This window comes from Lacerta agilis, chromosome 12, assembly GCF_009819535.1.
Source record: "Lacerta agilis isolate rLacAgi1 chromosome 12, rLacAgi1.pri, whole genome shotgun sequence".
Classification (NCBI taxonomy): Eukaryota; Metazoa; Chordata; class Lepidosauria; order Squamata; family Lacertidae; genus Lacerta; species Lacerta agilis.
In genome coordinates this window covers 23,493,645-23,509,105 of record NC_046323.1, presented here as the reverse complement: position 1 = coordinate 23,509,105, position 15,461 = coordinate 23,493,645, and the positions used below count along the sequence as shown (strand labels likewise).

The 15,461-nt window shown below is 39.9% G+C and overlaps 1 protein-coding gene across 1 annotated transcript in view; it reads right to left on the bottom strand.

The window, feature by feature from the left end:
* The window catches only part of RAPGEF5 (Rap guanine nucleotide exchange factor 5), a 59,070-nt gene that overhangs the window by 24,589 nt on the left and 19,020 nt on the right, over window positions 1–15,461 (bottom strand). The window contains exons 2-4 of the mRNA XM_033164926.1: window positions 4,770–4,848; window positions 4,474–4,618; window positions 2,787–2,884 (exon numbers count right to left, since the gene is read on the bottom strand). Of these exons, the coding sequence (XP_033020817.1) occupies window positions 2,787–2,884; window positions 4,474–4,618; window positions 4,770–4,848 (322 nt within the window). The remainder of the gene's footprint in view (window positions 1–2,786; window positions 2,885–4,473; window positions 4,619–4,769; window positions 4,849–15,461) is intronic.

The following is a 15,461-nucleotide window of genomic DNA, read 5'->3' as shown; positions in this document are numbered from 1 at the left end:
TTGTCTTGTTCCTTTCTCAACTTCGATTTCCTCCGATATCACACTGTTTACTATAATTTTTGCTTTTTGTTCTGTATAAATGGCATTGATGCCATTTAAGAATCTTTGTCCAACTGCCATCTTTTCCAAATTCTTCTTCATAAATGTCCATGAGATATTGTCAAAGGCTTTCTCCGCATCTATAAACATTAGTGCTGCATCTGTGTTTATGTTTTTTTCCAGTTTTTCTAAAATATTCACAATAATTCTTGTGTTGTTATTTATTTGTCTTCCTGGTAAAAAACCTGCTTGGTCTTTATGAATGTAATCTTTCAGCACTCTTTTTAATCTTGTAGCCATGACATTCGCAAAAATTTTATAATCCACATTCAAAAGAGAAATTGGATGATAATTTTTCATTAAAGTCTTATCTGTCTCTGGTTTTGGAATCAGTGTGATAAAGGCTTCTTTCCAAGTCTCTGGCGCCCTATCTCCTTCTAGTATTTTGTTGCAAACTTCTTTCAAGGGCTGTGATAGCCAATCTTTCAAAGTCTTATAGTACTTTGCAGTCAATCCATCTGGTCCTGGGGCCTTCCCTAGCTGCATGTTGTTAATTGCCTCCTCTATTTCTTGAGTCGATATCGGGTGGTTGAGCGTTGTTAGTTTATCCTCTGGGACTTTTTGCAATCCATTTTTTTCCAGAAATCGGTCTATCTCTGATTCTTCTATCTTCTCCTCCTTGTACAGTTGTTTGTAGAATCTTTGAAAACACCATCTGATTTCCTCTGGATTCTCCACATTTTTTCCATTTACTACTAAATTGCTGATGATATTTGCTTTCTGTCTTTTCTTTAACTGCCAGGCTAGTAGCTTTCCACATTTATTTGCTGATTCAAATGTCCTCTGTTTCATCATTTTAATTTTCCATTCAATGTCTTGATTCATAATTTTGGCATACTGGGATTGCAAGTATTTGATTTCTTTTTGTGTTTTTTGACATTTAGGGTGTCCTCTTAATTCTTTTTCTTTAACTTTGATCAATTTCAGCAATCTCTCCATTTCCGCATTTTGTTGTTTCTTCTTTTTTGCTTTTTCACTTATGAGGAACCCTCTCATTACCGCTTTGCTTGCATCCCACACAGTTCTTTTTTCCACTTCTGAATTTAGATTGATTTGAAAATACTCTTTTATCTTTTTTACTGCTCTTTCTACCAGCTTGGTGTCTCTCATCAAAGCATCATCCATTCTCCATCTGAAGGAATCCTTGGAAACCATTTTTAATTTTACTTGTACAGGGTTGTGGTCCGAATATGTCTTTGGGCCGATTTCTGCTTTTTGTATTTTCGGTGCCAATTCATTCGAAATCCAAATGTAATCTATTCTCGACCATGACTTCTGCGGTTCACTGAAATAAGTTGCCTCTGTTTCGGTGGGATTTCTTAACCTCCAGGCATCCGCCAAATTCAAATTGTCCACCATTTCGAAAAAAGTCTTTGGAAGTTTCCCATCATTTGTTAGTTTAGTTCTTTGTGATCTGTCCATTAATGTGGAAACTGCACCATTAAAATCTCCAAGGCAAACTATTTTGTAGTCCAAATAGTCCAACAGCAGATCATGTATGTTTTTGTAAAAAATTGACTTTCCATCGTTTGGTGCATAAAGTCCCAGAATCAAATTTTTTTCGCCTTGTACTTTAATTTCAACAGCGATGTATCTCCCTTCTTCATCTTTAAATAACTGTCTTGGGCTATATTTTTCTTTAACATAAATTACAACTCCTCTCTTCTTGACTTTGTCCGATGATAGGAACTCTTGGCCTAATTTTTTATTTTGTAGTAGTCTTCTATGCCGTCGAACTATGTGGGTCTCCTGTAAGCATATTATATCCAAATTCTTCTTCTCCAAACTATAAAAAACTCTGCGTCTCTTCGGTCTCTGGTTCAATCCCCGAACATTCCATGTCATCAATTTGAGCGCCATTTTCCTCTACTTATTAAACTGTGAAACAATTTCATTCACTCGTCATGTATTTTGAAAATTACAGGAAATCAGGTGTGACCACAACAGACTTAAAAAACGATAAGGATTGGCCACCACCTCAAAGGTTCTACCCATATAGAGAAATCAATAATGGCCGCTTACCCAGACACAAGGTGGGTGGCAGTTGCGGCCCATCAGAGAGGCCTCTCAATTCCGGGGAGGGGGTGAGCACTCTCTCATGGTCTGGTTGTTGGGGAATTCCCCTGGCCAGCTGCTTAGGATGGTGGGATAGCCCACCATCCATTAAATTCAAATGGTCCAATCCTGGGCAAGCTGGGGTGTGTGTGCGGTGCTTGGGGGACAGACCAGAGTGGAAGAGTCTTCACTCTGGTCCGCTGCCAGCTGTGCCTGAGTTTGGGACAGTAGTCGGCCAAAGAGCACAGTGAGTGGGTGTGCAATGAGTTCTGTTGTCTAAATTCTTAAATACAATTCCCTCACTGGTGCAAATATTAAAGGCATGTTAATGTAACAACTAGCTACACATCTTCTGTTTACAATACAAGTCATAGTAGAAGGATGAATTAGTGTGATGGAATCAGATTTACTCTATTTCTGCTAACGCTGTATGTATGTGTCAAACATGTCGTATCAAATTATTTCTTTGTAGCTGTAGAAAAGCAGAGCTTGCCTGAACAAATATTAAATGCATGGAATGACACTTACGCTGCTTCTGGCCTCACTTCACTCAACTAACAAAAGCATAAATAGCCAACTGAAAACTAATTATAACTCTGCTAAAGGCCTTAAAAAGCAAAGCAACAACTTACTGACGACGATGCATTCCCAGCAATTTTTGAAATTCCTTCAGGTCTTTCTCAAGCACAGGATATTCGTAGACATCGTCTAACACATTCCTGTATATTGTCTTGAAAGCGAGGAGTAGTTGAGAGGGGGGGGGAAACGCACAGAAAGAATCAATCAATCAAATTGATCTGATGGCTAAAGTACAAAACATCATACCAGACCTTTCAGGAAATCAGTTGTTAGCTTGTTAAAGCAAAACTGCACAAATGCTTTCAACCTAAAATCTCTCTGTGCATAATTTGTTTAAAACACATCCACCAGTCAACGATAGCTGATGCCTTAAGAGGCAGTCTCCGTACCCTTCCTTCCTAAGTAACGGTGTTAAAAGTGTCAACTCTCATTAGTCAGTGCAAACATTCTAAAGTGACATTTCAGGATGTTACTTAAAGCCTGCCATAAGCTTTCAAGCATCTCTCTCCTTGGCGTAATACTAGATTCATCACAGCTCTGCCGCCCAACAATCGAAAGTAAACTGCAATACTAACGAATAGTAGACTGTACTTATACTGTCTAGAATGTAGTAATGAATTTCAAATCTCAGGATCTTATCTCTTTAAATTTATAAGCCTTTAATAAAACAAAACAGCAATAGAAACATAGGAAGCTGTCTTATACTGAGTCAGACTATTGAACCATCTGAGTTGGTATTGTGTACATAGATTTGCAGTGCTCCTCCAGGATTCTCACCCAGCTCTGCCTAGAGATGCTGGGTACTGAACCTGGGATCTTCTGTGTGCAAAGCAGATGACCTGCCACTAATCTACAGTCCTTCCCCATGTTAGGTTTGAGGTTCTGTGCTTGTTTTAGCATAAAGTGCTGGGCAGCCCCAGCTCAGCAGGAGTCTTGGTCACTCTCTCTCACTCTCCCTTACTACAATGTGCATACAGATGGTTCTTTTTCAAAAGAAAGATTCTCCCCCCACGTAGCCTTCTCTTAACTCCTTTAATAATGTATTTCCAAACAGATACCCCAACAATGGGATGATCAATTTTATTTGAAAGGTGGTACAATTGTCATAAATGTCACTAATGCTTCAATAATGCTGAAACACTTACAAAACCTATAAAAGATCACAAAAAATAGACCACCTCATGCATTCTGATCAAAAAAGCTGCATATCTTAGTCATGATATTTCCCTTTAATATCAACTCTCCAACAGAGAGAACAGGGCTAGAGTCAAATGGTAGTCGTGAGGCAGAGTGATGATTATGATCTTAGAAAAGTAGCGGTGAACCTTAGTGGCAAATATGCCACAAATCAAGTCCAGAGTTTGAGTGGTAGCAATCAAGTGAAGTGCACACTTCAGTATTGTACAGCTTCACCCCAGTGCCTTGGTAGGTTTATCTTTCCAGGCTTCTCCATTACGCAGCAAGGTGACATGGGGTAGGCAGACAGAAGTGAGGGACTGGCTAGGCAAATTCACCTGATATGGTAAAGATGCAACATAAATCCTACAATGCATGCCATGCCACACATACAATAGATCCACCACCCATGCTTAGAGAGAAAGCAATGCCCTTAAATAATTAGTATGTATTTGTAAAGTTGTCTTTGCATTTAATAAGTTCACTTCCCATCTGTTTCTCAATTTACAAGCATATATCAATGACATTATCATATAGTGTTGAAATGCAGCTGTGTGGACATACCTTCAGAAATTGCTTTAGATGCTCATCTTCATGTAACCAGTCTTTGTAAAGTGAAGTCCACTGAGACACCAAGTGCAATACTTTTCGTTTTCTGCAAGAAACATCTATAATTTCTTCCTTCCCTTGATGGTTTTTAGCACAATAAGTATACCAAGTTAAGGAACCCACAACCAAGGAAACATTAAATCTCAGATTTAAGAAATGAAGAAGGTTCGCTTGGTCCTCCTCGACTCATATTTAAAAGCTAATGTAAAGGGGGTTAGGGAATATTAAATTAATGCACCAGTGAAGGATATTGCCTTAGCAGAGCTTGACACAAATCATCTGTTGTCATGAAGACTGTGTATGTGAGAAGGAAGTCATCTAGAAGAGTCTCTGCAAAGAAAGTTGCAAAAAAAAAAACCCTTAAAAAATCACAGTACAACTAAAAGGTTGGGTAGGCATGATATCATAGCTAATACTCAAAACATGACAGGAATAAAGTGGCAATAAGTATGGAAGATCACTCAATATCGAAAACACTGTGTTTCTAAGCTCATCCCATATCACTGAACTGGATCACTGATTAGTTTGCTAAAGACTCATAAACTAAAAGGTTTCTGGGTTAGAATTGTGGTCCATCAGTGGGGGAACTTGTCTCATTTCTGTTTCTTACACCTCCATCCCTGTACCAGGGGATATGTATGCCCAGGGGTTAGAAATAATCACAATTACATAATGCTCTGTGGGTTAAACCACAGAGCCTAGGGCTTGCTGATCAGAAGGCCGGCAGTTCAAATCCCTGCGACGGGGTGAGCTCCCATTGCTCAGTCCCAGCTCCTGCCCACCTAGCAGTTCGAAAGCACGTCAAAGTGCAAGTAGATAAATAGGTACCGCTCTAGCGGGAAGGTAAACGGCATTTCCGTGCACTGCTCTGGTTCACCAGAAGCAGCTTAGTCATGCTGGCCACATGACCTGGAAGCTGTATGCCAGCTCCCTCAGCCAGTAACGCGAGATGAGCACCGCAACCCCAGAGTCGGACCCGACTGGACCTAATGGTCAGGGGTCCCCTTTACCCTTTATAACCCAAATCAAACACCCAAAAGTTGAATTGTTTGACATATTCAGTCTGTGGTTCTTAGTTTTGTAGCTTGGAATACCCAAAATGTAGACAGCAAAAGGACAAATAATTTGCAACTTGTGTCTTTAAAAGAAAAGGAAATTTATTATAGGAACATTTGTAGTATCCAACATATATAAAGTAACTACTGTATGTACACAGACTGCATAAATAAAAATATATTTCTCATTGGAAGATCACCAACCAGGGCTCAGAGCCATGGCTCAGTCACCAAATCCCTACCAAATGCACTTCAGACGTTGGTGGGGGAAAGGACAGAAAGGCCTTTCTTACAACATATTAAAAACCTGAGTGAAATCCTATAGGGGATGATAATCTGGTACCCAGCTGTTAGGGCTTTATCCACAAGGGATATGTGAAGGACACAGAAATATTAAAGTTTGCTTTCTAATAACAATTAGTGGCTTTTATTTGATCCCAAATTGGAAAAATAACTGAACTTGCCCTTTAGTATCCTCAACATTTCTGTGATTTCACAGTCTGTGTAGGTATTTGAATTTAACTAGTTAAAAGTCGGACAATTCATCAGTTGAAATTTATAATGTCTGACAGCCCTAAGACAAAGGATTTAATAGGCTTGTGACTGATATGTAATTTCCTGCTGTGAAGCAGGTACTTGGGTATGGTCAATGAATAATCAAAATGAAATCAAATGCAATTTTCAAATGCTGGTGCGATTAATACCTGAAATATGGAAACATCTTCTATATATAATGCCAAGCATTAAAAATCATCTAGCATTGTCTTTTTACCAGCTGAAATGTTTTAAAAAAAGAGATAATAGGCAAAATATCCAAAGCTTCTATTATTCTGGCAGCCTCTTGAATCCCACTGATTTCAAAGCAGAGTTTTCTAGTTTAAAGAATCAAAAGCCAATCATGCTTTAGATAGAAAGAGCTTCATGTTAGAAGTATGAAACTCCATGGGTCCAATTTCTGCATCATTTGCACATTCTCATTTTCACTGAACTCTACATGCATGCGTGAAATTGACTGGATAATAAGACCTCAGGAGGTTTAACATTCAGGATTTCCTAATCACCATTCTAAAAGACAAGGGAATGTTCTCTTCCAATGAATGGGAGCGACCCTCATTCAGAATGCTGATTGTAAATGCTCTCAAGGAAAGGCAGGGAGAGGCATCTCCAGTAGTCCGTACTGCAGAGATAGCATGCTCCTCTTATGGTCATCTCAACCTATCCCTTTTGTGCAGGCCCAGCTTATCTCCAAATGTTCCCCAGTGCCTACCACATCCAACCCCCACCAACTGGCATCATTGTCTTATCCACTCAGTGAGACTACACAGCTGTACCATTCTAGTTGGCACTGCATGTGGAACCAGCAGCATCCCCCAGAAAGCCATCTTTCAATATACAACCTAGAAGCCTATATTTTGCTTCCAGAATATCACAGCTACATTTTCCAGTGTCATTGGTGCCAAACTGCACCATAATCAGTGTCTTTTCCCCAACACATATCAACCAGGCTATCAAGCTGAGGGGCGACACCCACAACTTTCTCACCAAGCAAGCAAATACTGTGGTCTGCAGACCCATCACATACCCTAAAACCTTCTGGAGGACTATCCTTGGCATGAGAGGATAACTACTCATCACACAAGGAATGGGTCCCTTCTTAAGAATCACTTCCTCCTTCTCTCAGAGTGATGACCTTCTTCCCCAAGACACACATTCTCCATGACAGCAGGGAAGCTATCATCCTGGAAGTGGGACACACCGAAATACAGTATCCCCAAAGGCAGCATGCTTCTCCAGGTCAACCACCTTGGCCTCAAGGATAAATCCTGTTCCCTGAGGGCCAGGAGCTCATTTACTAATCTCTCAATTGATGCAAAACTATTAAAAACAAACTATATTTGGATTTAGTAAATTATTTTATACTATTCAATGAAAAGATTCCAGTATACTATGAAGTCTGAAGTTGAGGCTCCAGTACTTTGGCCACCTCATGAGAAGAGAAGACTCCCTAGAAAAGACCCTGATGTTGGGAAAGATGGAGGGCACAAGGAGAAGGGGACGACAGAGGATGAGATGGTTGGACAGTGTTCTTGAAGCTACTAACATGAGTTTGGCCAAATTGCGAGAGGCAGTGAAGGATAGGTGTGCCTGGCGTGCTCTGGTCCATGGGGTCACGAAGAGTCGGACACGACTGAACGACTGAAGTTATTTCACTACTGTCTGGTCTGCACTCTTTTGTCCCTATATAAATGGTTAGTTTTACCATTATGGCCAAATCCCACATTTTATCTAAGTAATATTTAAAGGATAATTAATTCTGAAACTTGCAATTATTTGCATAGCATGTTTTGGGAGCAGAAAGCCTGTAAGACACTAATTTCTTACGTTTTTGACTTACTAATCTCTTAATGTAATTCAAAATAAAAATAAATAGATAGAATATCCTATTATCTTTTCTCCTATAAGCTTAATTTTTGTCCCATAGTTTTGAGCCAGTTTTAAGTTGTGCAGTTTTTTGTTTATGGACCCTATTGTCTTCACAAATGTAACAAATACACTCTTTCAATGTAAAACGCTGAACACAACTGGTAAGCTAAAGGGCATTATCCATTCTCTACTCTTTGAAGGGCAACATGAATAGAGATTTTCACAATTTGTTTCGTTGTAAACTTGTTTAAGGAATCAACTACCTCATTCCCTGAAATAACACTCCCATAGTTCATTCTTAAAATACAATGGTTGAGAGAGCCATTGAATTCGGAAACAGATTTACAGATCAGGCTCAGTTTGTAACTGTGTAGACGATGCAAGCATTCCTACAAGATTTTAGATCACACAGGTATTTATTCACAAAATACAGTTGTAAAGAGCAACTTCACGCTTGTGCATTCCCATTAAAGCCACAAAAACGACAGCTACAGATGAAAATAAAATTTTGGAACACCTAGAAGTGCTTTCAGACAATTAAAGAGCCCTATATTTTATTCTCAGACATAACACAGGCTACCTTCTAACTGCATTCAAGCCACACTTCCTCCATTCAGCCTCTTGCCTGGCTGCAGCAAATTTCCATCTTAGTGACAGTTAAGCAGCTTTTTGGAGCCAGTGGTCTGGCTCGCACATTGTGCTAAGTCAAGGAATGGCTTAGCATGAATGTGTAATCACGTGGGCTCTGGTGGGAGATTGCAGCTGCTTTGCTCTGCCCTGTCTGAACCTGGGCTTGAGATTTAGCTAAACTCTGCTGCTGTCTGAACCTGGGCTTGAGATTTAGCTTTCTCCAAACTACAAGCTGCGACCTATGGCCTCCAAACTCTATGGCCTCCAGGTTGGAGTTTGTCCAGTGAGAGCTAAACTGGTCCCTGATAACCTCAGTTACCAGGAAACCAGAGTTATCAGGAATCAGAATTGTCTGCAACAGCGTTTCCTGGGGCATTTGTGCTAGTCTGGACTTAGTCCTACTGTTCCCAGTTGCTCCGCTGTTCCCTCTCTCAAAAGGCTTTGTATTGTTTTGAAGCATTACGCATATTAGGAAGTTATGTTTCGTAGGAGAGTAGAGATGTTGCCAGAAAAATCCCCTCGAAACAAATATATCAAGTAGCAGCTTGCATATCATAATTCGTCACCCATATCACATTGTCCCTTAGAATATTTCCTCAGTATGTTTTCTGTGTAAAATTAAAAGCTCAAAACATCTGACCTTTCAATATACTGTACAAAGAACACACTTTATGAACACTAGGCAGTAAATAAAATGAAATAACTTGAAGTAAATAATGTCTAATTACTGAATTGCAATAATGTCGAGGAGCAGACTAGACTAAAGCTCACTAAACCATTTCTCAATTAGTTTCAATTCCCTGAGAAGTATTTCAACACTTGACATGTTAGGTTACTATTACAGGACATTGCTTAGTAAACTGGTCTATCTTGATGAGCAATTTGCCTTTCTGGAAGTATCATAAGCTATTATAATTGTATTTTAATATCTACTCATAAATAATTTTTATAATCATGAAAATAGATACATCCGCTATTCCACAATAAACAAACAAAAAGCAGTGTATCCATAATTACATAACTCAAAATCATTTGCTACCAAAGAAATAAATAATTTCTTACCACAATATCACTGCAGAACAGTTTAACTGGAAGGGGATGACAGAGAGGAGATAATTCATTGCTCTATAGACTATGGCTTCCCTTCCTTCTTACAGACCACTTTCCCTGAACTGTTCATGGTGTTCTGGAGTTTAGCTGTCATGCCCATGAGGAAGACATGTGACTTCCTGCTTCAGATGAAGTATAGAACAAAGGAAGCCAGTGGTCACCAACAGTTTTGGGCCCATGGGTATATTGCTCTGGTAACCTCTAGATTAGGTCACTGCAATGTGTTATATGTAGGGTTGCCTCTGAAGATGGTTTGGAAACTCCAGCTGGTGCAGAATTCCGAGGCCAGGTTGCTCACTGGGACAAAGAAAGCTTGAGCACATTACACTGACCCTGGCACGACTGCACAGACTGCCAATTTGTTTCCGGGCCCAATTCAATGTAACATTTTTTATCTATAAAGCCTTAAATAGCTCAAGGTTTAAATACCTCACTCTCCCCATATGAATTGACCTGGACACTGCGATCATGAGAGAGCTGGAGGGTAGCAATATGGGAGCGGGCCTTTTCTGCAGTGGTTCCCCATTTGTGGAATGCTCTCCCCAAGGAGACTCGCCTGGGGCCTTCATCGTCATCATAGTACAGTCGTACCCCTTGGATCCCGAACGCCTTGCAAGGCAAATGTTTTGGTTCCCGAATGCCGCAAACCCAGAAGTGAGTGTCCCGCGGCTTCTGCAGCCAATCGGAAGCCACACCTTGGTTTATAAAAGTTTTGGAAGTTGAACAGACTTCCAGAACGGATTCTGTTCAACTTCCAAGGTACCACTGTATTTTGAAAAGATATTCATTACATATCTTTAGAAGCCAGGCCAAATAATTTCTCTTCAAACAGGTGTTTGGCTGATTAACATTCTATGGCCTGTGGGAGGGGGGCTATTGGTTCATTTTACTTTTATTATGTATTTTATGTTTTTAATTTGTATTTTTATCTTACGACTCGCCCTGTGATCTTCAGCGTGGTATACAAATTTAACTTAATAATAACAATAACAACAATAATAATTTTACAAACCACAAAAACAGTTGGGGGCCCTACATGCATACCTCCCCAGCGTGCGCTCTCTCTTTCTCTCTCTCTCTCTCTCTGCAGTGATGAGTCGGGGGGGGCACAACACATTTTTTTGGCTAAGGCAGGCTTCTTTCATGCCCAGTTTAATCTGGGTGTGTGTGGCAAGAGCAGGTCCATGAAAGCACATTATGTGCTTACAGGTATCGCAGTAACATGTGAACAGACTGAATTTTAAAGGCGCTACATATAATTATAGTGAAAATGATGGAAAATTCAGAAGAAGAAAATGCATTAACACAAACTCTATATAACCATCCAAAAATTGGCATATTAATCTATCATCAGAACCCTCTTTTGCAATCAGCCTAATAATTTCAAACTGAAAAAAGAATGCCTGGACCTTAAGATCTTGGGGTTTGCCCCTTTCTCTGGAACATTACTGTGTGAAAGATTAAGGATGTTGGCTGGAGTCCATAAGAAGTTTTCTTCTATAAAAAAAAAGAGATTCTGCCAATGCAATTTGTTTCACAGCCAAAGTTGATTACCATAACTGGAGTTGAGGCCGCAATGATTTTGCTGTCGATGTGTAGCTTATCTAACTCATTTTCATTATCTGGAACACTGTTCTGCAATATAACCTGAAGGGGACCTGACCTTGCCACAACATGCAGAATGAATCTGAAGGAATCAGAGACCTTTCCAGCCCCGTAATTCTAAGATACCAAGCCTAGGTTCTGTATTGATAACTGCATACAATGAACATCTAAGGAAACAGCCAACAGTTTCCAAGCTTCCCTTTAGAGCAGCAACATGGAATAACTGGTGTAACATGATGTTACAGAGGAAATAGAATGCCATTTTAAGTGCTTTTGAACCACATCTGTAAATTTTCTGCTGACGGATGTTTCCACAAAGGAAACTAAATTCACCACAAATTACACATTGCAAATGATTCATTCAGCTGTGAGCAAAGCTCTGCAGAAACAGCTCTAAGGGTGCAACTTGGTTTGATTAAATATAAACAGGATTCCATCTATAGTCTTCATCTGAATTTTAAATAAATTTATTCTGCCATGCAGCAGATCTTCTTGTTCGACTTTTTTTTCCTCTAAAAGGGACTAACACTTCATCTCGCGACTTTTAAACTGTCCCTCTATGTTCTACCTCACACATACATTTGCATCCTATAACAATACAGTGCTGCCTCAGTTTTCGAATGTAATCCGTTCCGGAAGACAGTTCGAGTTCTGAAACATTTGAAAACCGAAAACTCAATAGCCAACAGTTAGGCCTCAGGATCTTACATTCAGCGGAAGCTGCGTGGGCATGTTTGACTTCCGAGGTATGTTCGAAAACCAAACCATTTCCTTCTGGGTTTACAACATTTGAAAACCGAAATGTTCGTTAACGGAGACGTTCGAAAACCAAGGTACTACTGTATTTTATAGCACAATCCAGGCAGGCAGGCAGGGGCTGGGCTGACAGCTGACTGAGGTTGGTGGGGCAACACCTCCACTGGGAGGAGCTCTGGATGAGTTGCATTAACATATAGCTATTTGTATATTTATACAAAAAGGTGGGTTCAAGGTGGTTTTAGCCATCTTCCAAAAACAGAAGAAACAATGGAAGTAAATTGCATAGTAAAACATCACAATTTCCCAAATCCAACCTAGATCAGCAGCCTGGGGAATTATTCTAATTCAATATAGTACTGTATTGTATAATATAATAATTCTTCATTTATCCTCAGAAATGAGAGCACTCCCCCATGACAAGGGATCATAATTATATTTTACAGTTTCCAGCTGGAAGAAAACAGAGGCCATAACATGATTTGTCCAATATTACACATTGTTTTTTTTCTTGAATGAGCTGCAATCTGTATATCACCCAGGTCCAGATCCATTTTCACTATTCTGTTGGTATCTTTCTTTTTCAAGGTATTGTGACAACACCCAGAGTCTAAAGCCTTTGGGTCGCGAGCCTCTTAAAGAAATGACAATTAAAGCACATTCTACAAAACCCCTAGCATCATTTGAAAATTTAATTTTAGATACAAACGAACATAAAAAAGCATCTACACTTCACAAAATAATTAATGAGTTAACAATTGGACAACATAATTCTATAAAACGACAATGGGAATCTAACCTACCGGTAGGTATAAAAATTGAGGTGGTGCACTGGAATAATTTGTGGGCTAAAAAACCTTTTAAATCAGTGTCAACTCGCATATGAGAGAACACATTTAAATTACTACATCGATGGCATCTGACACCATTAGGATATAGCTACATCAGCAAAACACTCCCACCCCAGTGCTGGAGAGGCTGCAACAGGATAGGTACAACATTCCACATGTGGTGGGCATGTGACCATGTACAGCCCTTCTAGCAGAGTGTACTTATGGACATAAGCCATATCACGGGGTCAACATGTAGAATGTACCCCAAGTTTGGGGCTATTAACCATTTTCAGAGAAGAGCAACTGGACGTCTGTTACAAATAATTACGGTAACCACTTTTCTTCTGGTGGCGGCATGCATACTAGTAGCACAGAAAGGAATGGAACCTCTGCTTATATCTCATTGGATTGAACAATATAAGAGACAGATGACTTTATTAAAATTTGGCATCCTTTTATAAAACATTCCACTGATAATTCCACTGACCTTATTAAAGGCATGCTCTTATAAAATATTCAATTGATAATCCCGAAAAATGGCATCCACTGGAATCACAAACTGGATTTGGCAGAACTTAATAGACTGATCTGTCCTGGGGGAAAGGGGGGGTGTAAGTTGGGATGGGAGGGAAACTCTATGTAATTGTGTTTATACACTGAAAATTTACAAAACTTCTTATAAAAGAAAGAAATGACCATGGCTAATAGCCACTGATAGTCCTATCATGCTGTTCTGGCTCCTTTGGGTGGGAGGGAAAGATATAATTTTAATATATGAATGATAAAAAAATCATATTCAATTAATTTGTTAAACTCTTCAGTAAAGCCATCTAAGCTAGTACTCATCTAAGCTAGTACTCATGTTAATTGTATGATGTATGAAGAATGTATTTTTGACTGCCTAGAACCTATCACAAATACATTTTAAGATGACCTATAAAGAAGTAAGTAGTAACCATTTTTATTTTCTAAATGTTGTCTGTGTGTGTGCGCACATGTGTGGTGTGAGATGAAAAACAAGATGTTATTTTGTGTCCTGAGAGCGTCCTGGGAAACTGCACTGAGATTTATTTTATCATTGGCAGGTTTCAAGCAGGTTTCTGTGCAAGAGGAGCGTATATACATCTCACTTGCAGCTTTTATCCTGTGTGATGGATTGTGACAGAATTAAAGTTTAATGTAGGAGGGGAATAGCATGGCAAAACAGTGACCAGATGACAGACTACACATAAAAGCGGGGTTTAGTATGCAGAAGTTTGAAGACTGTCATTTTATGCTCACATCTCCTGTGACGCTATTTGGCACTGTAGACAGCATATAATTTATCACAAGTGTCTCTCTCTCTCTCTCTCCCTGCAACCAGGGCCTTTTCTAAACTTCCTTCAGTGCATCCTGAAGGAGTACAACACAGCCACGGCACCCCTGAATTTCCACCACCACTGGGGTGTGTTCAGGCACAAGCCTTGCTGCTCTCTTTGCTTCTTGCACGAGCTCCTCCTCTACTAACTGGAAGGTGAAACAAATGGGAAACATTGACATCGGAGCAACACATAACCACATTCTCTATTCAATGCTAAGAGTAGCTGGCAGGGCCAACTTCTGTGAAAAGTGCCCTCTGACAATGGCTGTGGTGAGCACTGGCTGTACTCTCAAACCTGTGCTAGGTAGCTAACTTTAGCCACCATTTCCCACCATTCTCCCAATGTGGCATTGTCCTTGGGCCTTATGGGAAATTAAAATGGCAGCTAGACCCAGTTCTTGTCAGCCGCCTAAGGATGCTGGGTGTTGATGGCAGCATTGATGGGCTGTGCAGACTAGTCTAATCTGCTTTCTATGTCAAACCCATCAATCTACTTGCCTTTGCCTGCCTACCACCTTTTGAAGAAAGGGAAGAGAAAATGCATAAGAGAAAATGAGGTTGGAAAGGAACACTAATACCACATGTCTATAGTGGCTATGATGTCATGAGCTCGTTTCCCTGTTCCTTGGCCCTCTTTCCTGTCAGAATACGGCATGCTCTTCTGGTCGTCTCATCTCTGAGAAGAAAGACTGTAGAGCTGAAAAAAGGTGCAGAAGAGGTCAACCACAATGATCTAACATCTTCCCTACGCTAATGCATTTAAGGGAATTTAACTATAATAAAATATATCTGAGGGGAAACATTACAGAAGTTTTTAACACTATTCAATGTACACTGGGTGGAAGATTCCTCCCTCTTCTCTCTTCAATAAAATAACTCCCAGTCACCAAATGGAGCTGATTTTCAGGAGATTTATGACAGAAAAGGACATATTTCTTTAACTTGTGAAGTTGCTGTTACAAGATGTTACAATGGCTAATATCCACTGTCTTATGACATTGTAAAGCCATTTAATCTGGTGCCTCTGGTAGCTAAATGGAACCTGCTAGTCACTGTGGGAACAGGACTCTGGACTAGAAGGGCACTTGGTCTGCTGCCCCAGAGCTCCTAAGAGAATCTGGGCCAGGAATCAATTCAAGCAGCGGGAAGCGGGGGAGATGATGAGATTTT